This window comes from Mustela erminea, chromosome 2 (genome assembly GCF_009829155.1).
Source record: "Mustela erminea isolate mMusErm1 chromosome 2, mMusErm1.Pri, whole genome shotgun sequence".
NCBI classification, from domain to species: Eukaryota; Metazoa; Chordata; class Mammalia; order Carnivora; family Mustelidae; genus Mustela; species Mustela erminea.
The window spans coordinates 15947880-15975208 of NC_045615.1; the positions used below are offsets into that span (position 1 = coordinate 15947880).

Here is a 27329-nt window from a genome sequence, read left to right on the forward strand (position 1 = left end):
TGGAGGTGGAGGGGTGTGTGTGTGTGTGTCTTTGTGTGTATGCATGTGTATGTGTTGGAAGAGATTTTGAGTACATTTGTTAAAGAGGAAGTCTAAGCTCAACATGGGTTCAAATTCTGATCCTACCGCTTACTAGCTCTGTGACTTTAGGTAAAATGACCCTTTCTGTACCATAGAGTCCTCATTTGAAAAGTGGAGTTTATAAAATGAGGGTTGCTGGAGGCGAGGTGGGTGAGGGATAGAATAACTGGGTGATAGGCATTAAGGAGGGCACATGATGGAATGAACACTGCGTGTCTTATGCAACTGATGAATCGCTAAACTCCACCTCTGAAACTAATAATACACTACATGTTAATTAATTGATTTTAAATTAAAAAAAAAAAGAAAGATGGGGTTTATGATCATAATAACCTACAAAATAGTCTTTTTTTGTATTATATTGTGTGCATATGCGTGTGTGTGTTTTCTTAGGGCATTTCCTCACCCTCCCCTTCTCCCACCCCATAGAGTCCAAGCTCCTCCTGAGCAGGTCATTCTATAACTTGATCATCTTTGTGCCTCTTGTATAACTACTATAGTCCATACCATGCAGTGGACAGTCAACACACACTTCGCCAATGGTAGTGCCCTCCCAATGATGCTCTAGAAAGAGATGAACAAATTGAATGTGGTAATCGCAAGAGTTAGCAAAATTTCAAAGTATTTTTGTCTTCGTAGCCAAAAATGATTGTTACTCTAGATTAATGCGATTTTAGAGTGTGTCAAGGCCAAATCAATCTCTAATAAAATTTATATAATCATCATTACACATTTTAAGAACGGTGTTCGTAATTGGGGAAGAATTTCGGCCTTAAGTACATGCATGGATAGAACTCTTTTTAACCGAAGTTGTCCCTCTGAATGGCTGACAGGATGTGTAAAAATCAGTTTGTCTGTTCTTTCTTTCGTTTGTCTTCAAGGCGTCCGCATTTGATAGGAAGATGGAATCGCTGAGATAGGAAAAGCCAGCGGGGGGCGGGGGGGAGGAGGAATGCCGAACGCCGAGAACGACGAATACGGTTTGTTATGTCCTTCGTGCCGCCCCGTAGTTCGCCGCCGTGCAAGGGCGGCGCGCGCGGTTTTGAAAGCGGGGAGGGTCCCGTCCCAACGACTGTTACGGAGTGCTCGTGTCGGCGGGTGGCAGGCCCTGAGGCAGCCCGCGGTTGTGCTGAGGGCCACTCGGGATCCGTTTTCAAGACAGCCTTAGCCTGGACCGCTCCACCCCGGCGCGGTTGCGGTAAGGTGGGCTTTGGTGGACCCCTAACCGCGCGTGGACCCGGCTTGGGGCAGAGCCCCCGCACCCCCGGAGCCGCGGTCTCTGTGTTTGCTTGGTGACAGCTCGGGGCCCAGAGGGAAAGGTGACGTTGGGAATGTGGCGTTCAACGGGGAATTCCCTTAGGAAAAGTGTTTTCGACCCAAACCCGCGTGCGCATCTGAATCGCAGGGGAGGGTGGGGATTTCAAGAAAGAAATTGCCCTTTCCTCGAAGTGAAGCCTAACAGTCTGTACTGTTTATGGAAGATCCGTAGGACAAGACCAAGGATCTAGCGGGTTGCCCTTATTTTACGGTTGGTTTCACAGACAGACGCCGAGAGGCCCGGGTCTCTGCTCCAGGCGAGACCCCAGGGTTTAGGGACCTCTTAGATGCACCAGATCCGAACACAGGCTTGCGCTTGGTGGGAACGCTGGTTTCTTACCGCCGCCCAGTGAATCTCAGTTCCAGCTCTTAGGGGCGGCTGGAATTGGTGAGGGGTTTCTGGTGGAAACAGAGAGGGTAGGGCTTGAAAAAGAGGGTTCTTGAGAAAGCACGGTTCCCTTCTTTGAACTTGACGTCTAATGTTGCTTCCAGTTTTCAGGTGAGGCGACTGAGCTGGTGGAAGAAGGATTTTAACTACTAGCCGTCTGGAAGCTCCTGGATGGGGGGTGGGGGGGAGCAGACGGGGTGGGTAAACGGTTTGTGCTTCTACCTCCAGGAAGCCCTGGGATGTAAAGCGTGCAGAACCTTAGAAATAATCCGATCAGAACTTTGCCTTTCTTTTTCAGGCTTCTTTTCCCCTCTATTTCCTTTTCTCATTATCGTTACCAATCCTGTATTTCTGCTTTTTCTTTTTTCTTTGTTTCTTTTTTGTTTTGTTGTTGTTGTTGTTGTTGTTGCCTGTCTATACACTTCAGTTCTGCCCACTAGTGTCCATGTGTTTAGTCCTACAGTGGCTTCGCATACCAAAGTTATTGACATCTGATCCAATAGATCTTTTGATTAACTTGCTGAGCTCTGTTAATTCTTAAATATTGCTTCTTAAACAGTACTTGATTTTTAAAAATCTCCTAAATACTCCATAGACAATGAAATTTTGCCCACCGTCATAATACTTTCATTTCTAATGTATCATCATGTAAGATATTCACAATTTAATGCTGCTACCTTTGTAAAAACCTTGTGATTCAGAACACTGTGGTTATTTAGCAATTTATATATAGAGAAAGAGATAGATCTATATGTATATAGATTACATATATCAAATCTGTGAGTTTGGACTAGTGGCTAGAAACCATCTTTCAGTTGCCTGAGGCCTGAACTATTTTGCCATAACAGAAGGTGCTCAGACAACCGTGAGATGGAGAGGGTGTAGTGTTTTTAGGTGCAAGTAGGCTGTAGTGGGAAGCGGGACTGAGTCCTCGAGTGTTCTAGAATGTAATATTAAAAGCCTTGTTTAAACTTAGATGTTTTTAGTTGGAGGAAGATTTTATGCTGCTTCTGAGGATCAGATCTTTATGCTGAGGGAAAGGGCAATGAGACTTAAAAGGCAGTAAAATTTCCAGGATACCTCACTTTGTGGGATTTTTTTTTGCATCCTAGTTTTCTGGCTCCTTGTCAGTTTACTCTTTTCTTCATCTCTCATGTTGAGATTCCTCAGAGTTCTGTGTTTCCTATCTTCATTTACTCCTTAGATGATCTTAACCAGTCTCTTGGCTTTAATACCATATGTATATACTGATATGCCACAAATTTGTACCTTCAGATTGGATTCCAGACCTATATCCAGCTGCCTATCTCACGTTTTTATTCAGGTGTCTAATCAGGTATTCAAAATTGACTTCCTGGGGCATCTGGGTGGCTCAGTTGGTTAAGCGGCTGCCTTTAGCTCAGGTGATGATCTCAGGGTCCTGGGATCGAGCCCCTCATCAGGCTCCCTCTCAGCGGAGACCCTGCTTCCCCTCTGCCTCTGCCTGCTGCTCTGCCTACTTGTGCTCTCTATCTCTCTGTCAAATAGATAAATAAAATCTTTTTAAAAAGTTTAAAGAAAAAATGACTTCCTGATCTGAGTAATGGTACCTCTATTCTTTCAGTTGCTCAGTCTGAAAACTTAGAGCTGTCTTTGACTTTTCTCTCATTCCTAACAAAAATCCAAACATTAGGAATTCTTCTTGGTTCCAGATTCATAATACGTCCAGAACCCAACCATTTCTCACCATCTCTTTACTGCTACCATCCTGATCCAAACCACCATATCTCTCCTGGATTACTGCAGTGTTGTGTCTGTCCTTGTTCCCCTTCAGTTAATAAACACAAGCGGGAGGGATCCTGTCGAAACACAACATGGAGTATATCACTCTTCCTTGTAAAACCCTCCAATATCTTCCTCTTTCTCAGCAAGAGCTGAAATCCTTACTGTGACGGATGTTCAATGAAGAAAAGATGAGGTCTTTGTGCCTTCAGTGCCGCACTTGGTTTGCTCTCATTCATGCCCAATCTCTTTGACTTCATTTCTTTCTCCTTTTTGCTAGCCCTGCCCTCTTAGCTTTCCCTTGAATACTTTCAGCCTCAGGGCCTTTGTATTTATTACTTTTGCCCTGCAGATTTCCCCTAGATATTTGCATGGACTGGCTCCCTTACTTCTTTTAAACAACATCTCAAGGAGACCTCCCTTGACCACCCCAGTTCAAATTTCAAGCTCCTTCAAAGGAGCTCCTGTCTCAGCCCGTCATCTCACCTCACTGCTGTATATTTCCCCAGCCCCTATACCATTATCTTCTGTATTTGTCTTGTTTGTTTGGGTCTTGTTCACTGTTGGGTCTCCGGTGCCTAGAACAGTGCCTGGTGCATAATACATGTTCAATAAGTTTGTGTGTTGACTGAGTGAATGAAGAATGGCTTCTCATAGGTACATAGGAATCTTAGAAGCTCATCGAGTGCTCCTTCACAACTTCTTTTGAGGGCAAATGAATGAAGATGGAAGAAGGGCAATCAGAACCATATGGGGAAATTATTTCCCAAGTGGAAGTAGCTCCTCCAACCCCTTCTGTTAAAATGGTTTATCCTTCCTGAAAGACCTCAAATGTCCTGAAAAATGTGTTCCTTCCTTTTAGTCAAATGTTTCGCTTGATAAAATTAGGGTATTTTTGCACGAAAAGGAGATCTTTGGTGTTCAAAATTCAGGCAAATCTGAAAACAGTGGTGATTGTAACTAATTAAAAAAAAAACCAAACTTCTCATTAATAGACAATTAAAGGTAGGCCTTTGAGGTGATTTTTCTTGGCAGAGTTTTTAAAAATACTATTTATTAAGAGCTCTATTCAAAATTTAAACATATGTTCTCTCTACCTGCCAATTTTTATTTTATTATTATTTTTTAAATTCCAGTGTCATTTGCATACAGTGTTATATTCATTTCAGGTGTACAATAGAGTGATTCAATAGTTCTGTGTATTACTCAGTGCTCATGATAAGCGTACTCTTAATCCCCTTCACCTATTCCACCCATCTCATCCCTTCCTCCTCTCTGGTAACCGTTAGTTTGTTCTCTGTAGTTAAGAGTCTGTTTTTTGGTTTGTCTTTGTTTCACCACCTCCAGTTTGTTTTTGTTTTTTTTTAAAGATTTTATTTATTTATTTGACAGACAGAGATCATAAGCAGGCAGAGAGGCAGGCAGAGAGAGGAGGAAGCAGGCTCCCCGCTGAGCAGAGAGCCCGATGTAGGGCTCGATCCCAGGACCCTGAGATCATGACCTGAGCTGAAGGCAGAGGCTTAACCCACTGAGCCACCCAGGTGCCCCTGTTTTGTTTTTTAAATTCCACATATGAGTGACATCATATGGTATTTTTCTTCACTTAGCATTATACTCTCTAGATCCATCCATGTTGTTGCAAACAACAAGGTTTCATTTTTTATGACTGAGTAATATTCCACTACATATTTGTACCACATCTTCTTTATCCATTCATCTACTGATGGACACTTGGGCTGCTTCCATAATTTGGCTATTGTAAATAATGCTGCAGTAAACATTTGTGTGCATATATCCCTCTGAATTAGTGTTTGGTATTCTTTTTTTTTTTTTTTTTTTAAGATTTATATATTTATTTGAAAGACAGAGGTCACAAGTAGGCAGAGAGGCAGGCAGAGACAGAGAGGGGGAAGCAGGCTCCCTGCCAAGCAGAGAGCCCGATGCGGGGCTCGATTCCAGGGCCCTGGGATCATGACCTGAGCCGAAGGCAGAGGCTTTAACCCACTGAGCCACCCAGGCACCCAGTGTTTAGTATTCTTTGTGCAAATACCAAGTAGTGAGATTACTGGAAGATAGAATAGTTCTGTTTTCAGTTTTTTTGAGGAACCTCCATACTGTCTTCCACAGTGGCTGCACCAATTTGCATTCTTACCAACAGTGCATGAGAGTTCCTTTTTCTCCACATCTTCACCAACACATGTTGTTTCTTGTGGTTTTGATTTTGGCCATTCTGACAGGTGTGAGGTGATGTCTCACTGTGATTTTGATTTGCATTTCCCTGATGGGGTGATGTTGAGCATCTTTTCATGTGCCTCTTGGTCATCTGTTATGTCTTTGGAAAAATGTCTATTCAAGTCTTCTCATTTTTTAATTGGATTTTTTTATGTTCTTTATATATTTTGGATACAAACCCTTAATCTGCCTCCCAATTTTTTTAATAGGCAAACCAAACAATCTTATAGACATGTAGTGACAGTTTGCTTTACAATAAATCTAATATGAACCAAACTATTTTTAATAAAGAAAAAGTAATATTTAAAATTTTTATAAAAAAGGATTCTTTAACAGACATATTACAGAAGAAATAAAAAGCTTGGATTAACTTGCTTGTATACACAGTATGTATATTTTTTGTTGATAGATAATTTTTATATAACTTTTTGAGACATATAATTCACATATTATTAAGTTTACTCTCTGAAAATATATGATGCAGCAACTTTAGGAATAGTCTGAATTAAGTATATTAAATCACTACCCAATTTTAGAACACTTTTATCATCACAAAAAGAAACCCCACACCCACCAGGAGTCACTCTGTGTTCTCCCTTCTCCCCAGCTCCTGTCAACTACTAACCTGTTTTCTGTCTGTGGATTTGTTTATTGTGGACATCTTCTGCAAATGGAATCATATATGTGGCCTCTTGTGTCCGGCTTCTTTCACTTAGCATAATCTTTTTAAGGTTCATTCATACTGTAGTATATATCAGGACTCCTCCTTATTACTGAATAATATTCTGTTGTGTATATTGTATGCCTTATTTTGTTTATTCATCATCTGATGAATACTTCTGCTTCTTCTTTTTGGCTGTTCTGAATAAATGCTGCTTGCACAGACGGTTTCTCTAAAATGTATGAAAGACCTGTTAACAATGACCCCCGGGAAGCGAGAGGGAAACTTTATGTACTAGGTGATTTTTATTTTTTAACCAAGTTCATATATAACTTTTTTTCCCCTAGTGTGTATATTACTTTTTAATAACACACAAGCATAAAAACCTAATAATTAATAGTATGACATTGGGTAAGTAGTTCTACTTCTCTAGGTCTCAGTGTTCTCATTGTAAATAAAATTGGACTAAATATTTGTCATGGTTTTTTTCAGTTCTCAAATTTTATGTTTATATGATAAAATGAGTTACAGTGTTACAGGGTTTTTTTCCCTTCATGAATAAGAGTTGTATTCTGTATAACTGCAGTGTGATTTTCAATTTGTTTTCATCATAGGACCTAAAGTGTTTATTACAATGGAAGAAATCAATAATTTCAAGACACCAAGCAAAGTATCTGAAAAAAAGAAATCTGGTGAGATATAAAATCTTTTTTCATTGTTATTGCTATAGAAATGTCTTAGCATTATTAGAGTTTGATCCTTTAATTATTATTTATCATTATTAGAGTTTGATCCTTTAATTATTATTTATCATACACATACAATTTTAGCGTAAGTCCTCTTTGGAATGTTGATTTTAATAAGACTTGTTTTGTAGGCCAGGGTTTGGCCATCTAGTGGGTAATTTTATTGATATTCTAACCGATTTAGAATGAAGTACTTTAGCTTTCCCCTTCTGGTACATGCAGTGCTCTTGTGGGGGAAGAATTTCTAAGGCAATTCAGTGAATAAAGGGTAATCTTTTCAACAACAACAACAAAAAGCTTTTGGATATTCATAGGCAAATTGATCTCCACTTTAATCATACAAAAATGATTAAAATTATACATTTTCTGGAAGATAATTTAGGAGAAAATCTTATCTTGTTCATTTCTAGTACGTAGATTTTTGTGTACTGACTTTGTGTCCTGCAACTGTGCTTTCACTTCTTCTATTAGCTTTTTATGGGTTCCTTAGGCTATTACATACATAGTTGGTACTGTTGTAGATGAATATATGAAGATAGTGTTACTTTTTTTTTTTAACCAGTCTGTGTTAGTTTCTTTTTTTCTTTCCCTATTTCATTGGCTCTAGTATATTTTTTAATAGAAGAGGTGTGAATTAGACATACCTCCCTTGTTCCTAGTGAAGTTTTATGTTAGATGTAGGTTTTTCAGTTATCTTTTTTTTTTTTTTTAAAGATTTTATTTATTTATTTGACACAGAGAGAGAGATCACAAGTAGGCAAAGAGGCAGGCAGTGGGGAAGGGTGGAAGCAGGCTCCCAGTGCGGGACTCGAGCCCAGGACCCTGAGATCATCACCTGCACAGAAGGCAGAGGCTTAACCCACTGAGCCACCCAGGTGTCCTCAGTTATCCTTTATCAGGGAGAGGGATTTCCTTTTATTAGCCTTCATCAGGTTGAAGGTTATTATGAGTGGATGTTGAACTTTGTCAAGAGCTTTTTCAGAAATCCATTGAGATAGTTTGCTTGTTTTAGTCTTTAAATGTAACTTATGTTAATTTTCAAATGTTAAAGCAACCATTCATTCCTGGGGTAAAGTCAGTTTGCTCCTGGTGTATTTTATGTATCGTTTGATTCGGTATGCTAATATTTTCTGTGTTCATAAGGGATATTGGACTGTATAGTCTTTTTTGTTTTTGGAATGTCTTTCTGGTTTTGATATTAGCATATTTTATATTCATAAAGTATGATGGGGAGTGTTTCCTTCTCTTTCCTTGGAAAGTATATGTGGAGTTGATAATTTTTTTTTTCCTTAACTGGTTTTTCCTCTTGTACTGATAGTAAAGCCATGTATGTGGCCTGAAGTTTTCTCAGAAGGAAGATTTTAACAGTGACTTTATAAGTTAATTGGCATAGGGATCTTCAAATTATCTATTTCTTCTTGTATAAACTTTGCTGGTGTTTTTCAATAAAGTTTTTCACTTTAAAATTGTCAAATATACTGGCAAAATGTTATCTTTGATATTCTCTTTATTACCTTATGACCCTTCTAATGTCAGTTGGATCTGTAGTGATATCTCCTTTTTCATGTTTGATACTGGTATTTTACATTTTCTTTCTTGTCTTGAGGTTTATTTATTTTGGTGAACACTTCAGGCACTTGAACAGTCATGCTGGGGTGCCTGGGTGGTTCAGTGGGTTGAGCCTCTGCCTTTGGCTCGGGTCGTGATCTTGGGGTCCTGGGGTTGGTCCCCACATCGGGCTCTCTGCTCGGCAGGGAACCTGCTTCCCCTTGCCCCCTGCCTACTTGTGATCTCTGTCAAATAAAAAAAAAAGAGAGAGAAAAGGTCATGCTTTCTGCTGCTTAGGGGTACAGTGTTCCATGACTATCAATTAGGTCAAGTTGATTGACTTAAGTTGTTTTGTTCAGGTCTTCTGTATCTCTACCAATTTTACTTATTCTGTTTTTGAGAGAGGTATCTCCAACCACAATTGTGGATTTACCTACTTTTTCCTTTGAGTGCTACAGTGATTGTTTATATATTTTGGAGCTTGTTATTAGATACTTTTACATTTAGGATGGTTATTTCTTTTGATGATTTACCACTTTACTGTTATGAAATGTCTTTATCCAGTGTTGTACTCTTTGAAGTTCATTTTATGTGATATGTGTTCACTTTTATGTGATAAAACCAATCCAGCTTTATTTTGATTACTGTTTGAATAGGATGTTTTCCAACTTTTTACTTTTAACTCATCTATGTTTTTATATTTAAAGTGAGTTTATAATAGATAGCAGATGATTATGTCTTGTTTTGTTTTTATCCATTCTGACAATTTCTGCCTTTAATTGGACTGTTCAGTCATTAGCCACTTGTGGTGATTTAAATTTAGGTTCAAATGAATTAAAAATAAAATTACAAAATTAGTTCCTTAGTTGTACTAGCTACTTTTCAAGTGCTCAGCAACTACATGTGGCCAGTGGCTACCATACTGGACAACACAGATATAGAACATTTCCATCATGACAGAAAATTCTACTGGACAACAGTATTTAGATAGCCTTTAATGTAATTCTCTGTGGTTGGATCAAATCTACTATTTTGCCATTGTCCCAAAGCTTGCTGATTATTTCCTTGTTTTTTTTTTATATTTTTTTTCTGTACTTCATTTTTCATAGTTTTTGTTGCTTTGTCTTAAAATTTAGTTACCTTCTTCTCTAGATGGTTCTCTAACAGCATCTCTAGATGCTCTAATTCTTATCCATTGTCTTTTTTATTTCTTGTAGTTCCATTAGAAGCTTTTTTTACATCTTTCTTTTATTGTTACACTCACATTTTCCTTTACATTATTGAGCATATTTTTAAGATTTCTATTTTAAGGTTCTTACCTCCTAATTCTACATCACTGTCATTTTATGGTATATTGCCATTGATTTATTTTTCTCCTGGTGTGGGTCATATTTCTTCTTTCATGCCTGGTAGTTCTTTTATTGGCTGCTGGACATTTTACATTGTCGAGTGCTAGATTTCGTTATTCCTTGGAGGACTGTGTAGTTTTGTGATGGTCCAGTTAACATTACCTGCACATTAGCTTGTTTTTTTTGAGGTTTGCTTTTAAGCTTTATTGTAAACCTTTTCCTTGGGTTACAATTTAGCTGGACTGTTTAGAGGACTTTATTCAATGCCCTGGGTATTAACTGAGTTACCACACCCTGGCTGTTGGTAACTGAACCATTCCTGGACCCGTGTGCTCTCTGACAGCTGTTTAGTCTACTGTTTACACTTGGTGTCTTCCCTGATTTGGCGGGGGGCGGGGGTGTCTATCCATTGGATGTGCTTATAACCAACACTGAAAAGAGGGAGACCTCTTTCAGGTCTCTGGAGCTTTTTCTCTCATTTTGTGGCTCCCTATAGTTCTCTACTCCACAAATTCTAGCTACTTAGGTCTCTTGGACTTCTGATCTCTGTCTCCTGAGTTTGACAAGACTTCTGGGCTGTGTTTCTTTGCACTGCAGCCCAGAAACTGCCTTAAAACAGCAAGTTAGGGCTATGATAGGGCTCACATCATTGTTTCTCTTCACTCAGAGTTCACAACCCTGCTCTGCCTGTCGTCAAATGTCTGAAAACTTACATTTTGTCAAGTGTTTTAGTTATTCATGGCAAGAAGGCTGTTCATTTGTTCCATGAACAAAAGTAGAACTCCTCCATATCATCTTCTTTAATGACTACATAAAGCTCTGCAATACAGATAGAGTGTAATTATGACCCTAATGATGCCTACTTAGGCTTTTGTTTGTTTTTTTGTAGTCACAAAATCAAATACCAATATTCAAATACGTATGTGTGCATGCATGTGTGTGTATGATGTCTGCACACATGCTGTAGTACACAGTTGGCAAACAACATACAGTAATAGTTAAGGCTTTGTGGGCCACATAGGGACTCTGTGGATTATTATTATTTGTTTTTTAACAACACTTTTATAATCTAAGAACAAATCTTAGCTTGTGAGCCAAACGAAAATAGGCTGTTTGCTGACCCGTGCTTCGGTGTTATTGTAAGACAGGGCCTCAAAAGTAGATTTGGTTAAAGGGTTTCCACTTAAAATTAGGGTAGTTAGTACCAAATTGCTCTCTAGAAGACTATGCCAATTTATGCTTTAGTTGAGGTCTTTTCAAATACTCATTTTATATTTTTTATTTCTCTTTCTGACATTTAGCATTATGTTCAACTCCATGTATAAATATTCCTGCCTCTCCATTTATGCAGAAGCTTGGCTTTGGCACTGGGGTAAACGTCTACCTTATGAAAAGGTGAGTATAACATTCCACATTAAACTTTTCACATGGAACCCTAGTTGCTCTGTAATTGAAGACAAAAAGGAAGATGAAAATTCAAATATTTTGATCTCGGATATGTTCCTGGTCTTATCTGACTGCTATATTCCTGTCTTAGAAGCCTTTTATAACTTTGCCAGAGTTTTGCCTGGTTAACTTTTCTCTTACCTTCCTACTGATAGATTATTAAAGGAGAAGGAATTTCCTCAGTGAGGAGTCTGCTTCTCCTTCTCTGCTGCTCCCTCTGCTTGTGCTCTCTTGCTCACACACACACAATCTCTTTCTCTATTAAATAAATAAATTAAAACCTTAAAAAAAAGGGTATACGCTTGATTTTAAAGTAGGAAAATTGTGTTAAAAGAAGAGTGAAATTATAGGTGTCAATAAACATTTTTTTAAAGTTGTTTCTTATATCCATTACTCTGTACTTTTATTTATTAAGTGGCAAATAACTTAAGTCAATATATATTCCTCATTGTGTTCTTGGAATCAGGCTGACTACCAGCATATCGTTAGCTTTATCTAGGTTTATATTGTTTCCAAATAGAAATGCTTTCTTCAATAAAAAAGGTAATGAATTGAGACTAGCATAGCAATTATTTTACTAAATGGCTATTCTTGAATATTTGTAGTTTAAACACCCCCTTCGTGTGTTCTTGTGCTATTTGTTTTTTAGACCTTCATTTTTTAGTGCCTAAAAGCTTGTTATTTTGAAAGAAAAAATTCTCACAGATTTATGGCTAGTCTTATTTTCCCCTCCCTTTAAACAAATATCCTTAAATGTAAAATGTGTGTTACCAACAAAGTTCTACTGTAGGCAAGACTTAATTAGAAAACTTCACATTGTTGATACTGACAATAGTAGTCACCTACTGACCTATCACTCCTCCTAACATAGCCTTGTGCACCCGGGATTTTTTTTTTAACTGGTAGAGATTTTCTTCACTTCTCTGGTGAATTGGGCTCTCTGTTTTTCTGTATCTTCTATCTTACTATTTCTTGGTTTATATTTTATTTTGACTGAGGGCACGTAGTAGCTCCCCATTGAAAGACGTACAGGAAATAACTTTTTTGCAAATCTGCATTTATGAATATGTTTTCATTTTACTCTCATTCTTGAATGGGTCTTTTTGTTTTTCTGAGTCAGAATTCTTATTTGGAAATAATTTTCCTCTAGAATTTTGAGGTCATTGTTCCATTGTTTACTAGCCTGTAGCGTTACTATTGAGATTTCTGAAGCCTTTCTGATTGCTGCTGCTTTTTATGTAATCTGGTTTAGGTTATTTGTCCCTCCCACTGTCCGGGAACCTCGTATGATCTTCTGTTTGTCACCATGTTCTGAAATTTCACAATGACATACATGGGTGTGGGCCTTCTGGAATCTGAAAATTCTTACTCTTTAATCTTTGGAAATTATTTTTTAAATTACTTTGTTGATAATTTTCATCCCCATTATTCTCTTCTCTATCTGGAATTCCTATTATTCTTTTTTGGGTGCGGGGCTCATTTTCTTTTTGCTCTGCTTTCTGGGAGCTTTCTCCAACAACTTCATCTTCTGATACTTCTATTTTTTCATTTTTGTCTGTCTTGTTTTTCATTAATTATCTTAACATTTTGCGTTTTCAGTTGGCATCCTAAGTCTTTTGAGGGTGCTGTAAGTGCTCTCTATCCTGGTCTGGATGTTAATAAACCGGTATAACACATGTGAAAACACATTCAGCATTTAATATGCATATGGTCATGGATTACTCTTCCCATGTGCTTCACGAGTTCTCAACTATGGCAGTAAACCTCAGGCTAAAGTCCTCTGCTTTAACCCTTCCAAAGTGGGTCTCCAGTGTTCAGAAGCTGGGGGAATAGCTGGACAGCTGATGCAGAATCGGGGAGGGTGTGTCTAGAAATTCACCTGCTTTTTAAGTGACTTTCAAGAAGGTCAGTAGGCCTGTTTAGTCTGTTACTTTCATGGGCTTCCCCATGCTCTTCTAAGCTTCCGAAAGTATGTTGTTGTCTCCTTTTCATTATTTCTATCCCTCTCATTGGGTATAGGTCTTAAAATACCCATTTTCTCTTATTTTAATGGGGCTTGGGACGGATCGTAATTAATTGTGTATGTATAAGCTAGAAATCTATATTTTTAACCAAGAAGTCTATTTTTTATGTTAAATCAAATTTACATTCCTAGATTAACTTAGTTGTGACACATTATTATTTTTTAATAAACCTGATTAATTCATTTTGCTATTTAAGATTTTTATGTCTGTGAAATTGGTTTGTGATTTTTCTTTTTCTGTTGTCCTTATTTGATTTATTAAGGTTATGCTAGATTCATAGCCCCTTTTCTTTCTGTTCCCTGGAACAATTTGTGTAAGATGGAATGATCGGTTCCTTGAAAGTTTAGTAAACTGACCTGTAAAATTATGTAGGCTTTGTATTTTTTATGGGAATATTTTAAACTCTTGATTACATTTTCTCTTTTGTCAGGTTTCTTAGATTTTTCTAAGAATTTGTCCATTTTGTCCTTTAAATTATTGGGGTAAAAGTTTTAGTATTTATTCACTTATAATTTTTATCTCTGAGAAATCTGTGGTTATGTCTCTATTTTTGTTTGCAATATTATTTGGGTCTCATTTTTTCCCTTGTGCAATCTCATTTTAAAAATCTGCCTGTTTTGTCTTTTCAATGAATCAATTTTTAGCTTGGCAAAATATTTTATTCAGATTTCGTAAATATGTTCTTGATGTTCGGTAGATTCAGATATGTTGTGGAAAAGGTGAAGATGGATTTGTTCACTGAATTCTAAATCTTCAGAAGCTGAGGGGTACACGTTGAAATTTGAAAAATATATTTTTCATAATAAAATCACATGGAAGAGGTCATTCTTAAATGCTATTGTTATCTAAAACTGGAGGTTTAAGAATACTTTGGATAGACTTATGATAGATGGATGTGAATTAAGAAATCTAGTCATCCTTTGAGTGCATGTTTTTTGATTTAAAAAGAAAGATCCTGCAATCATGGAGCCATGTTCATGAGTTAGTAAAAAAACAGTGGATTCCTGATTCTTTGTTTAGTCTGTTTTATCTTCTTATGGTGAAATGTTTTATCTCTAACTTTCAAGGCTCTTTCATTAGCTTTCCTGCCCATATGTTGCATACACTTTGTCCTTCTTAATTTGCTGTTGTCCCATGAATAACTACCTACTTTATCAGGTAACTTTTCCCGGACTTTGTTCCACCTGTTTATTTAAACCTTAGAATGTTTTCCCCTTAAATATTCTGAAAATGACTGACGCTTCCTAGAAAACAGACAGTTTATGTTTTTTCTCATTTGTGTTTATTATCTCCTTACGCTTGTGTCTTTGAGTATATGGTGGAAGGTATAGGACGGATCAGTTACGGAGGAGGCACAATATTTGTTGGTGAAGAGCAGTCTGTTACTCTTTGCACAATTGTATATGGGCCAAATGTTTCTCATACATCTCTTTTTTTTTTTTTTTAATTTTTTATTTTTTATAAACATATATTTTTATCCCCAGGGGTACAGGTCTGTGAATCACCAGGTTTACACACTTCACAGCACTCACCAAAGCACATACCCTCCCCAGTGTCCATAACCCCACCCCCCTTCTCCTAACCCCCCTCCCCCCAGCAACCCTCAGTTTGTTTTGTGAGATTAAGAGTCACTTATGGTTTGTCTCCCTCCCAATCCCATCTTGTTTCATTGATTCTTCTCCTACCCACTTAAGCCCCCATGTTGCATCACCACTTCCTCATATCAGGGAGATCATATGGTAGTTGTCTTTCTCTGCTTGACTTATTTCGCTAAGCATGATACGCTCTGGTTCCATCCATGTTGTCGCAAATGGCAAGATTTCATTTCTTTTGATGGCTGCATAGTATTCCATTGTGTATATATACCACATCTTTTTGATCCATTCATCTGTTGATGGACATCTAGGTTCTTTCCATAGTTTGGCTATTGTGGACATTGCTGCTATAAACATTCGGGTGCACGTGCCCCTTTGGATCACTACGTTTGTATCTTTAGGGTAAATACCCAATAGTGCAATTGCTGGGTCATAGGGCACTTCTATTTTCAACATTTTGAGGAACCTCCATGCTGTTTTCCAGAATGGATGCACCAGCTTGCATTCCCACCAACAGTGTAGGAGGGTTCCCCTTTCTCCGCATCCTCGCCAGCATCTGTCATTTCCTGACTTGTTTATTTTAGCCATTCTGACTGGTGTGAGGTGATATCTCACTGTGGTTTTGATTTGTATTTCCCTGATGCCGAGTGATTCTCATACATCTCTTCTTTAAACTTCTTGAATAGTAGTCTTTATTACTTAGCATTCTATAACTTACCTCTGGTACATATAGTTAAATGTTTGATAAGTAGTTGGTAGTCTGACATGCTGAAATGGAAAAAATTAGAAAATAGTATAATAATTTTGAAGTTTAGAATTTATAATGTTCATCTTTTTCCTTTTAGTTGTCTCTTTTTAACCCCTCCCTTTCAGCAATAGATATCAGACTTCTCTTGTAACTAATAGATATATGAGCTATATATCTTCCAATTAAAAAGAATATGTAGGGGCGCCTGGGTGGCTCAGTGGGTTAAGCCGCTGCCTTCGGCTCAGGTCATGATCTCAGGGTCCTGGGATCGAGCCCCGCATCGGGCTCTCTGCTCAGCGGGGAGCCTGCTTCCCTCTCTCTCTCTCTGCCTGCCTCTCCATCTACTTGTGATTTATCTCTGTCAAATAAATAAATAAAATCTTTAAAAAAAAAAAAAGCTCATTAAAAAGAATATGTAGCAGAGGTGTTGATAATCAAAAATACTTTATTTTAAAATTTTTTTAAAGATTTATTTATTTGAGAAAGAGCGTGCATGGAGGTGGGGGAGGGTGAGAGGGAGAGAGAGTCCTGAGTAGACAGTGCACTGAGCACAGAGCCAATGCAGGGCTCGATCTCATGACCCTGAGATCATAAGCTGAACTGAAACCAAGAGTTGGATGCTTCAGTGACTGAGCCACCCAGGTGTCCCAGGAGTCGAAAATATTTGTAAAAAATTTTTAAACAAATTATTATTGAACCCTTTCCAAAATCTGAATGTTCTTGTTAGTCATTTGAAATGCATTATGTTATTATTGTTTCCATACATTGTTTGATTATTTTTTTTTTAAGATCTCCCAGAGGTTTGTCTCATTCTCCTTGGGCTGTGAAAAAGATTAACCCTAGATGTAATGATCATTATCAAAGTATGTATCAAAAGAGACTAATAGATGAAGCTAAGATTTTGAAAAACCTCCATCATCCAAACATTGTAGGTAAGTTTAAATTTATCTTGAAGTAGTGCATGTGTTTATTCAGAAACAGTTTATACAGTCTCTTGACCAGGGTCAAAATGAAGGTGGTGATGGAGTTTGGCAAGAACCAGATTATTGTGAATGTTCTAAAATAAGAATTATATTTTTAGATGCTTATGTATTTTTAAAATTTAATGGGACTAGAAATACTCATTATGATGCTGGCACTGTAGAGAATTCAGGAATATAAAATGACCTTCATTTAGATAATTTCCTTATTTTCATCTTTAATGTAGATAAGACTAGTGAAACCATTATATTTAGGAAGGTATAGAACATTTAAAAATATTTTAATTTGTGTTACTATTGGCAAACACTGAAGTCATTTTACATTGTATCTACTGAACTAGCTTTATAAATAATTGTTTCATTGTATTTTGTCAGTTTCCAATCACATCACTGTAAAAAAACTTAAATACTGTTATTTTTTCCTATTCCTGTAAGAAAATGTTCTGTTTTCTTTAAGGTTATCGTGCTTTCACTGAAGCCAGTGATGGCAGTCTTTGTCTTGCTATGGAATATGGAGGTGAAAAGTCTCTAAATGACTTAATAGAAGAACGAAATAAAGACAGCCAAGATCCTTTTCCAGCAGCCATAATTTTAAAAGTTGCTTTGAACATGGCGAGAGGGTTAAAGGTAAGCAGGCCATTATGTTTGTTTGGTTTTTTTCCCGCCCAAAGATTTTATTTATTTATTTATTTGACAGAGAGAGAGAGGGAGAGAGAGATCACAAGCAGGCAGAGAGTCAGGCAGAGAGAGAGGGGGAAGCAGGCTCCCTGCTGACCAGGGATTCTGAGCAGATGCGGGGCTCAATCCCAGGACCCTGAGATTATGACCTGAGCCGAAGGCAGTGGCTTAATCCACTGAGCCACCCAGGTGCCCCAGCAGGCCATTATATTTTAAATGGCTTTTGTGGAACATAAAAGAACTATCTTACATACGTAATTACAAGGTGAGATTTTTTTTTTTCCCCCAAAAGAAGTAGATGTGCTAAGTGAAAGTCTTCATCCACTCTCATACTGCAGCTAGCAGGGCTTCCTTATCTTGATGAGCAGAGTATTGTTTGAGGCCTTTACAGAGCCTGAAATAATCCAAGTCAGGTAGTTTTGTTTATAGAGATCATATGTTAGGTTTGGTTAAAAGGATTAATAAGTTTAACACAAAATTAGTAATTATTCCTGGCAGCGGCGGGGGGGGGGGGGGGGTGGGGGGGGGTGGGGGGGGGGGTGTAACCTAATCCTCTGTGGATGTAAACAAACCTCTTAAAGATTGCTTTGTGAGTTGTTAAGTTTTGGATATCAATATACATCTATAAGTCAAGTGAAAAAAAAAAGCGCTTTTAGTGTTGTCAGATAAATTGTGTGCCTTTGAATACATACAACAAAAGGAAAAGAATTTGTTATGGTAGGTAACCGAACAGGAGAAACGGCGGCTTGGGAACACTGTTGGATGACTGGAAAGTGGAGCATGTATTGGTGTTGATGTCAAAGTTGCACGTTAAGAGTTCATATAAAATTGACTTGTGAAATATGAAACTGCATAAAAGCAATATTTCTAAGTACATATTTTCATATGTATGTAGAAAAACTGATTTTAAATGGATAGGATAAGCTAAATTAATCATTTGAATTATTTAATAAATAACTTTATGTATGGATAGTAGAATTAATAAATTTCACTATAAATATATTTGAGCCTACTCAATTTATGATCAACATTTAAATTAAGCACAGTAGGTGTTCGAAAGTATATACCAAAAATAGTCTCTGCACTAGTTTCAAGCAGTTCACAGAGCAGTTGCTCAAATGCTGATGAATGAACAAATAAGAGTTTGGCAGGATTATTTTTGATTATAGGTGAGTATCATTACTAAGGGTTAATGTGTAAAATAAACTATTAGTCTTAGATGACATTTCTGCTTCCTCTTCTTGTTGTAACTAATGCCCTTATCTGTTCTGCATTATCTTGACAACTTGTTTGTGAAAAATGTGCCTCATTTTGAAGATTCCAAATTCATTTCTAAAACTTACTAGTCTCAAATAGAATTGTGATATATTTTTAAAGCCACAGTATCCCCTTTTGCTGTAAAAGTATGAAATGCATTTGAAAAGAAAAAGTTAGTTTATCTATAAACAGACATTGATTTCCAAAGCCGCCTTATGTCTGCTCAGTATGGCAGACTGGAGTAACCTGGGATGTTCTCTTGTCTGACTTCGAGTAATCTGAAATGATGGACAGATCACCCTGCATGTAGTTCAGGAAGGGAGTTCAGTTGTTTTTGTGTATTTGAAAGTTATCATATATATTTTTATCAGTTTATGTGTTTGCTCAGATGTGTTAAATTTCCCACTATTTTAGTATCTACACCAAGAAAAGAAACTGCTTCATGGAGATATAAAGTCTTCAAATGTTGTAATTAAAGGTGATTTTGAAACAATTAAAATCTGTGATGTAGGAGTCTCTCTACCACTGGATGAAAATATGACTGGTAAGTAGTATTTGAATTTTTATTATTTTTTTAAAAACGATTTTATTTATTTATTTGAGAGAGAGAGAGAGAGCACAAACAGCCGGTAGGGAGAGGGCGAAGCAGACTCCTTAGGGGCTCAGTCCCAGGACCCTGGGATCATGACCTGAGCAGAAAGCAGAACCTTAACCTGACTGAGCCACAAAGGCGCCCCAGTAATATTTGAATTTTTAAACGTTATTCTTATGCAGTTTTTAAATTTCTTATTTTTATGTATTTTAATAGATAAGCTTACGTACTTCACAAATCAAAAACCATGTATAAAAAGTATACAGTAAACAGTATCCTTCCTTTCCTCTCTTCCACTTAGCCTCCAGCGCCCCCCCACACCCATAATGTAAATTATTTCATTTTTATTAACATCTACTTTAACCAAAGGTGACTTTAGGAACTATTTCTAACCAGGATTGGGATTTTTATGCGGTAAAAGATCTGAGACTAGAAAACAAAGTTTTCTTTTAATAAGGTTTTATAAAGGAATTCATTTAGTGACAAGATTGGAGAAACTGGTAGAAACAGGGTAGAAGTAGGAAAGTGGGGTGCTACTAAAGGCCTTCTGCTTCTTGTCCCTTGGCCTGTCTCTCTGCTCATTCTTTTCACTCTAATATAAATACATCCTCAGAGAATTTAAGGTCTCGGTGAGAACCAAAAGCCAGCCTTGTAAAGAAAGCCTTTGCTTTCAACATGTTATTTAATAAATAATATTTAAATTTGCTTCTTGATATGAATATAAGATTAACGAATGCTGTTAAGAACTTTTGCACACTTTAATTTCTAACTAAGGTAAAATAATCTATGAGTTAGGTTGAAGGAAAAAACCAAGATGAATAGAGCAACTTTATACAGATGTCTGTAATCATTCATGAAGGTAGGCCTATTACGAGCCTTTAGGCTACATAACTACTGCAGAGTTGAAACTTTCAAATATTAAAGGAGAAATTGTCAAACAGTAAAAATAAGTTTTTTTAGCATAATTTTCTTAGTTCTTAATAGAACAGACAAAACTAAGATGTAGAAGTGCTGAGTAGATAATAAGGTCATTCTCTATGCGTCCAAGTATTTATTAAAATTGAACATAGATTAAATTATAAGAGAAAACCTCAGATTACAAAAAGTAGAAGTATTGCATGGAGTTCTGGGTGTGGTGCATAAACAATGAATTTTGGAACACTGAAAAAAAAATTTTAAATAATAGTATAAGTGGCCTAATGGTTGACATTCATTATGTCACTTAGCACTAAAAATCTAGAAATTAATGACACGATTAGAAACAAAACACCTGCATTTTTTAGGAATTCAAAATATTTGTAAATAATTCTTACCTGAAATCAAATTCCACCTACATAAATGTTTACAAAATGAGGAGAATGTAACAACAAACCAAAACCTATTTGATATTGTCAACACTACACAGATTAAAACATTTTCATTATTTAATCTTTATGAAATTAAGTTTGAGTATTCAGCTCTCATCAGAAAAAAAAAAATGAAGCCCTAAAAAACAGAAAGCAGAAAGTAAATGAATTAAAAAACCCATAAATTCTGCATTATCCCAATATGATCTATTTTATTTTAGAATGTGTCAAAGTTCATAGTTTATAAACATGTAATACAATTCATAAACATATTAACAGTTCATCCTTGATATATGTTCAAACGAGCCAGGAAAATTCTATGAAAGAATGACTCGTAGGAATTTTCCCAAGGAGATGTTAAGAAGTATTATAAAGCCACAATAATTAAAGCAGTGATACTCATGAGAAAATAGGCAGAAAAATATAAAGTCAGGTATTCCCAAATATATCAAATTTGTTATAATAAAAGTGACAATTTAGTATTAGTGGGAAAGAGGTGGTTGAGTCAATAAATGATGATGTCTGGATGTTTTAGAAAAATAAAGCTGTTTTCCATCCTCATGCTCATCCTCATAGATTGAGGATGTAAAAAAAAATAAAGTGGAAAAAATTGTAAGTAAATATTTCCTAAATATTGGGATTAAGAAGGACCAAAGTTAGAAACAATTTTAAAAAAAGCCATGACTATGAAAAATTATTTTAAAAATTTCTCAATGCTACTATGAGTGATAGAATAGTTTTAACATGTACTCTCGTACGCAATGTAGAAGTACGATTGGTGTACCATTCAGGTTAGGCTAAGTTGTGCTGTGGCGGCAAACCCTCAAAAACAGCGGCGTCAACAACCAAGGCTTTTTCAGGCTGCACGTCCAGATGGCTGCGTTCCACGCATGCTCACTTGAGGACCTAAGGTGCTCGAACATCCATTGTATGGAATATTGTCATCGTTGTATGTATGGAGGGTAAAAAAGGCTCTATGGCTGTGCACTGCAGTAGATACTAGCTACATCTTGCTATTTAAATTAATATTTTAACATTTTAAACAGTTCCGTTCTCAGCCCACCCACCCACTTTGCAAGCGCTCAGTAGCTATGTATGGTTACTGGCTACCATATTGGACAAGGCAGATATGGGGCATTTCTATTGTCACAGAAAGTTCTGTTGGAAAGTGCTGCCCTAGAAAGTCTTGTGTTAACAGATACTCAAGATTAGAAATGACATAAGTCCCCTCTTTCACAACTCGCTGGCCAGGACCAGGCAGTTGGCTCCATCTGAGCTTGACAGACCAGAGAGTGCAATCCTGCCATGTGTCCTGAGGGGAGAGAGTATGAACTACTTGATGAACAGCACTGGTAACTGCTACACTGGGCAATTTGGAAAGGGGTATTTTTTTAAAGAAGAAAACCCTTTCAAAATGCCCTTTGATCCTATAATTCATTCCCAAGAACGTATTCCAAAAGAAATAATTGGGCAGAGTAGGTTTTTTTTTTTCAGAGTAGGTATTTTTATTTTATTTTATTTTTAAAGATTTTATTTATTTATTTGACAGACAGAGATCACAAGCAGGCAGAGAGGCAGGCAGAGAGAGAGGAGGAAGCAGGCTCCCCGCTGAGCAGAGAGCCTGATGCGGGACTCAATCCCAGGATTCTGAGATCATGACCTAAGCTGAAGGCAGAGGCTTAACCCTCTGAGCCACCCAGGCGCCCCCAGAGTAGGTATTTTTAATAATGACCTGATATATTAACTTAGCAAAACCAAAGGAGACATAGGCTTATAGAGGAAATAGAATTGAGACAGAAAATCAAAACCCATGTAGCTTTAAAAGGAAAGCAGAAGCAAAAACAATAACGATCCTGATAAAAATACTAACACTTGGAATTTTGGCTGACCCTCAGCCTCAGTCCATCCTGAGTAAACATAAACCTGGGTTTGTGCTTCCTTAAGGGCATTTATTTTCAATAGATACTTTTAATTAAAATTTGGGCGCCTGGGTGGCTCAGTGGGTTAAGCCTCTGTCTTCGCCTCAGGTCATGATCTCAGAATCCTGGGATTGAGTCCGGCATCCGGCTCTCTGCTCAGCGGAGAACCTGCTTCCCCCACTCTCTGCCTGCCTCTCTGCCTCCTTGTGATGTCAAATAAATAAAATATTTACAAAATAAAAAAATAAAATTTAAAATTTGATCTGGCTTTCTTAAGAAAAAAAAATATTGGCAAGCTTGGGGGAAGTGTCTGGGCAGCTCCTTTACTGGAACTCTCAGCTTCACGAGACAATTTAAGGTTAGAGTGAGCCTAGCAGTTCTTAAAGCTGCTAGACCAGCCATGCATTAAGAGAAGGCATTTTTCTTCTCTTGAGCAAAGGCTTTCTCTTTATAAGGAAGTTTAAAAATAACAGGTAATGGCGAAACAAAATTAATCTTTTTATACTTCATTGTTTCTGCACTAATTTGTGTTACAAAAATATGTGTCGTAGCAGAACAGACTGCAGAACTTTAAGTGAATGTCCATCAGTAAGGGATGATTTAATTTACTGTACCATCACACAATAGAATTTCATTAGAATTACATAGGTTTATATTTGTAGGAATGGTATGTCCAGATATATTAAGTGAAATGAACACATTCTAAAATAGCACTTAAATATATATATATATTAAGACAAGTTTGGAAAAAATACATCTAAATCTTTAAAACTTATTTTTAAGTTTTGTATTTTAATAGGAGACATATTCATGTAGATTATACACGAGGTATTCTGTGACAAACCCAAATTTTAACAATGGTTATCTCTAGATTGGTTGATTGATTTAGCAAATATTTTTGTATTGAGCGCAGTCAGGTATTGTGCTAGGTACTGTGGATGTAGAGGAAAATGGATGGACACAGTTCTTACCCCTTCTTAAAATTTTTATATGTATTTTTTAAATTAATGCATAGGTGGCACATAATATTATGTTGGTTTCAGGTACGCAACAGTGATTTGACAAGTCTGTATGTTCTGCTGTGCTCACCACAAGTATAACTACACTTATCACCATACAGCGCTGTTACAGCACCATCTTTATTCCCTCTGCTGTGCCCTTCATCCCTGTGACTTATTCTTTCTATAACTGGAAATCTGTACCTCCCATTCCCTTTTACCCACTTTTCCCTCCCACTGGCAACTATCAGTTTGTTCTCTGAATTTATAGGTCTGTTTCTGTGTTTGTTCATTTGTTTTGTTTTTTAGATTTCACATATAAGTGAAATTATAGTATTTGTCTTTCTTGGAGTTAGTTCACTTAACATAATACCCTCTGGGTCCCTCCATGCTGTTGGAAATGGTGAGATCTCATTTTTTTTTTTAATCGCTCCATGATATTCCATTGTGTGTGTGTGTACATACATGCGTACACACACAGGCATATATGTACCTGTGTGTAAGCAACATCTTCTGTATCCATTCATCTATTGATGGACACTTGGGTTGCTTCTGGGTCTTGGCTATTGTAAACAATGCTAGAGTAAACTGAGAGGGGCATATTTCTTTTTGAATTATTGTTTTCATTTCCTTTGGGTCAATACCAGTAGTAGAATTACTGGTCATATGGTAATTCTATTTTTAATTTTTTGAGGAACCCCCGTACTCTCTTCTACAGTGACTATACCAGTTTGCATTCCCACCAGTAGTATACGAGAGTTCCTTTGCTCTACGTCCTCACTAACACTTGTTATTTCTTGTCTTTTTGATACCAGCTATTCTGACTGGTGTGAGGGGGTATCTTGTGAATTTGATTTGCAGTTTCCCCATGATGAGTGATGTTGAGCATCTTTTCATGTGCCCATTGGCTGGGTGTGTGTCATCTTTGGAAAAATGTTTGGATTCTCTTGCCATTTTTAATTAATAGTTTGGTTTTTTTAAGTTGAGTTTTATGAGTCTTTATGTATTTTGGATACTTACCCTTATTAGATATATCATTTACAAATATCTTCTTCCATTCAGTAAGTTGTCTTTTTGTTCTGTCGATGGTTTCCTTCACTGTACAAAAAAAGTATGTTGTTTTGTTGTAGACCCAGTAGTTTATTTTTGCTTTTGTTTCCCTTGCCTGAGGAGACAGATCTAGAAAAATGTTGCTAAGGCTAATGTCAAAGATATTACTGCCTGTGTGTTCTTTTAGGAATTTTATGATTTCAGGTCTCACATGTAGGTCTTTAAGCCACTTTGAGTTTGTTTTTGTATAAGAAAGGGGTCCAGTTTCATTCTTCTGCATGTTGCTGTCCAGTTTTCCTAGTACCATATATTGATTGCTTCCTTTGTCATGGATGAATTAGCCATATAAGCATGGTTTCATTCTGGGCTCTGTTCTGTCCCTCAGTGTGTCTACTTTCGTGCCAGTACCGTACTGTTTTGATTACTAGAGTTTTGTAGTATATCTTGAAATCTATAATTGTGGTATTTCCAGCTTTGTTTTTCTTTCTCAAGATTGCTTTGGCTATTTGAGATCTTTTGTGGTATCTATATTCTATATTCCTGCCACTTCTCTTTTTTTTTTTTTTTAAGAGAGGGGAGGGGCAGAAGGAGGGGGACAATCTGAAGAAGCTCCCTGCTGAATAGGGAGCCCCACTTGGGGCTTGATCCCTGGATCCTGAGATCATGGCCTGAGCTGAAGGCATGTCAGATCCTTAAATGACTGAGCCCCTCATGCACCCCAATTCCTGCCACCTTCTAAGAGAAATGCTGTTTCTCTACAGCCTTGCCAACTGGCCAGCTTTTTGAATATTTTACAATTTGATAAGGAAAAAGTAATTCTTATTGAGATTGAGTGTATTTTCATGTTTATTACCTACATTTAGTAACCATTAAAACATTTATCCAGTTTTCTTTAGGTTGGTTGCCTTTCTTAGTGATTTCTAGTGTTTTCCCTAAAGACCGACTTTCTTATATTTTACTTGTTTCAGTGACTGACCCTGAGGCCTGTTACATTGGCACTGAGCCTTGGAAACCCAAAGAAGCTTTGGAAGAGAATGGGATTATTACTGACAAGGCAGATATATTTGCCTTTGGCCTGACTCTGTGGGAAATGATGACTTTGTCTATTCCACACATTAATCTCCCAGATGATGACGATGAAGGTATAACTACATATTTTTACTATAAACCCCAGTCTCTTCATTTTGAACTAAGATTAGCTGATAAAATTATATTTCATCTTTCTATTAAGTTAAAATTTAAATGAGGAAGTTGTTTGATCTAGTGCATGAGATAATGGATTATATTAATGTGGACTAATTTGGCACGATCTCAGTTTAATCTTCTACAAATGAGATATATGTTAATTGGCAATAAATAGGGAGATAAATTGAGAAGATCCTGCAGAGCAGAAAGTTTCCTTGGAAACTCCCCTCGCCAACGGAATTGACTGGAGAGCTGTCATGTAGTAAGAAGGGAGAGGTTCATGACCTGTAAACCATGATGGTAGCTCATCTCTGCCATGGCTGGGTAATGGAAGAGACCACCTGCCTCCCAGGTGACGAGCTATTGTTTTGGAGGGTGAGTTTGAGCAGATGCTAAGATTTTCCATGACTTAGTGTTATTTTGTTTGTGTCAACTCCTCTTGAGCAGATCAAACTTTTGATGAAAGTGACTTTGATGATGAAGCATACTATGCAGCTCTGGGGACGAGGCCTCCTGTTAATATGGAAGAACTAGATGAAACGTACCAGAAAGTAATTGAACTCTTCTCTGTATGCACTAACGAAGATCCTAAAGATCGCCCTTCTGCCGCACACATTGTGGAAGCTTTGGAAATAGATGTCCAGTGATCCCCTCATTTTTGTGACTCCTGAGCTTTACGTTGGCTCATGTATATAACTGTTCTGTTTAGTATAATACATTATATAGTTACTATGATAAGCTGTAATTACTATACTTTTTGAAGTGACCAGCTTTAGGACCATAGCTCCTAGAACATTTAAACAATTATTTATATTTAACATGTTTACGATGGTAAGCATTTGAGATTGTAGAAGTTTTCTATTAAGTTTAAGAAACTAGCTACTTAAGTATGTGAATTTGTTTGTACAATTTAAAACACTAGCAATAATACAATACTATACACTCTATGTCTAACAATTTAGATTGAGTGACCATTACTTATATTAATTCCAAAAATTTCTTTATTTTAATGGATCTATTGAGATTAGCACTTTGCGCACTACAAAATAAGTCCATGTTTGCTTATTTTTTTAAACCATTAAACTTTTCCTGGCCTTTTTGGCTGATGTGCTTATTACTAAATATGGTCACCAGAAGCTGAGAGAATGAGGCTCAAAAGACTGGCTCTTTGGGTATTTACAGGCATTTTTGGTTCAGGCTTGTCTTGCTCTCTTGGATCTCCCCAGGTCTTTCGCTTTTGCTTTAATTTATTAAATGTATTTTCTGCATGGAGATCCCTTTTTTATTTTTATTTAGTGATCTGTCTTAAGCATTTCATAGTTCCGGTGTAAGAACAATAAAATTTGAATAGGATGATATAGAATAAAGGAGACGTCAGTTACCAGAATTTGTCTTATTTTATACATAATTAGAGTGTCATCATTAAAT

General features: G+C 36.9%; 1 protein-coding gene across 5 annotated transcripts; it reads left to right on the forward strand.

Annotated features, from left to right (window-relative positions):
- The first annotated feature begins 1111 nt into the window (after window positions 1-1111).
- On the forward strand, window positions 1112-26996 carry PBK (PDZ binding kinase). 5 transcript variants are annotated; one of them, XM_032332332.1, is made up of 8 exons: window positions 1112-1284; window positions 7055-7132; window positions 11385-11478; window positions 16686-16828; window positions 17334-17503; window positions 19226-19355; window positions 25685-25858; window positions 26349-26996. In XM_032332332.1, the coding sequence occupies exons 2-8, from the start codon at window positions 7075-7077 to the stop codon at window positions 26546-26548; spliced, it is 969 nt and encodes a 322-aa protein (XP_032188223.1). In that variant the 5' UTR covers window positions 1112-1284; window positions 7055-7074; the 3' UTR covers window positions 26549-26996. The 5 variants fall into 5 exon arrangements, with proteins under 5 accessions (XP_032188223.1, XP_032188222.1, XP_032188224.1 ...); XM_032332331.1 differs by having other exon boundaries at window positions 1112-1279; XM_032332333.1 differs by lacking the exon at window positions 1112-1284 and adding an exon at window positions 5070-5088.
- Window positions 26997-27329: the final 333 nt, after the last annotated feature.

Coding starts and splice junctions, on each gene's coding strand:
- PBK (XM_032332329.1), top strand. CDS start 6,678: ATGTATGAAAGACCTGTTAACAATGACCCCCGGGAAGCGAGAGGGAAA. Junction 7,133..11,384: donor ATCTGAAAAAAAGAAATCTG/GTGAGATATAAA, acceptor TCTGACATTTAG/CATTATGTTCAACTCCATGT. Junction 25,859..26,348: donor CCCAGATGATGACGATGAAG/GTATAACTACAT, acceptor CCTCTTGAGCAG/ATCAAACTTTTGATGAAAGT.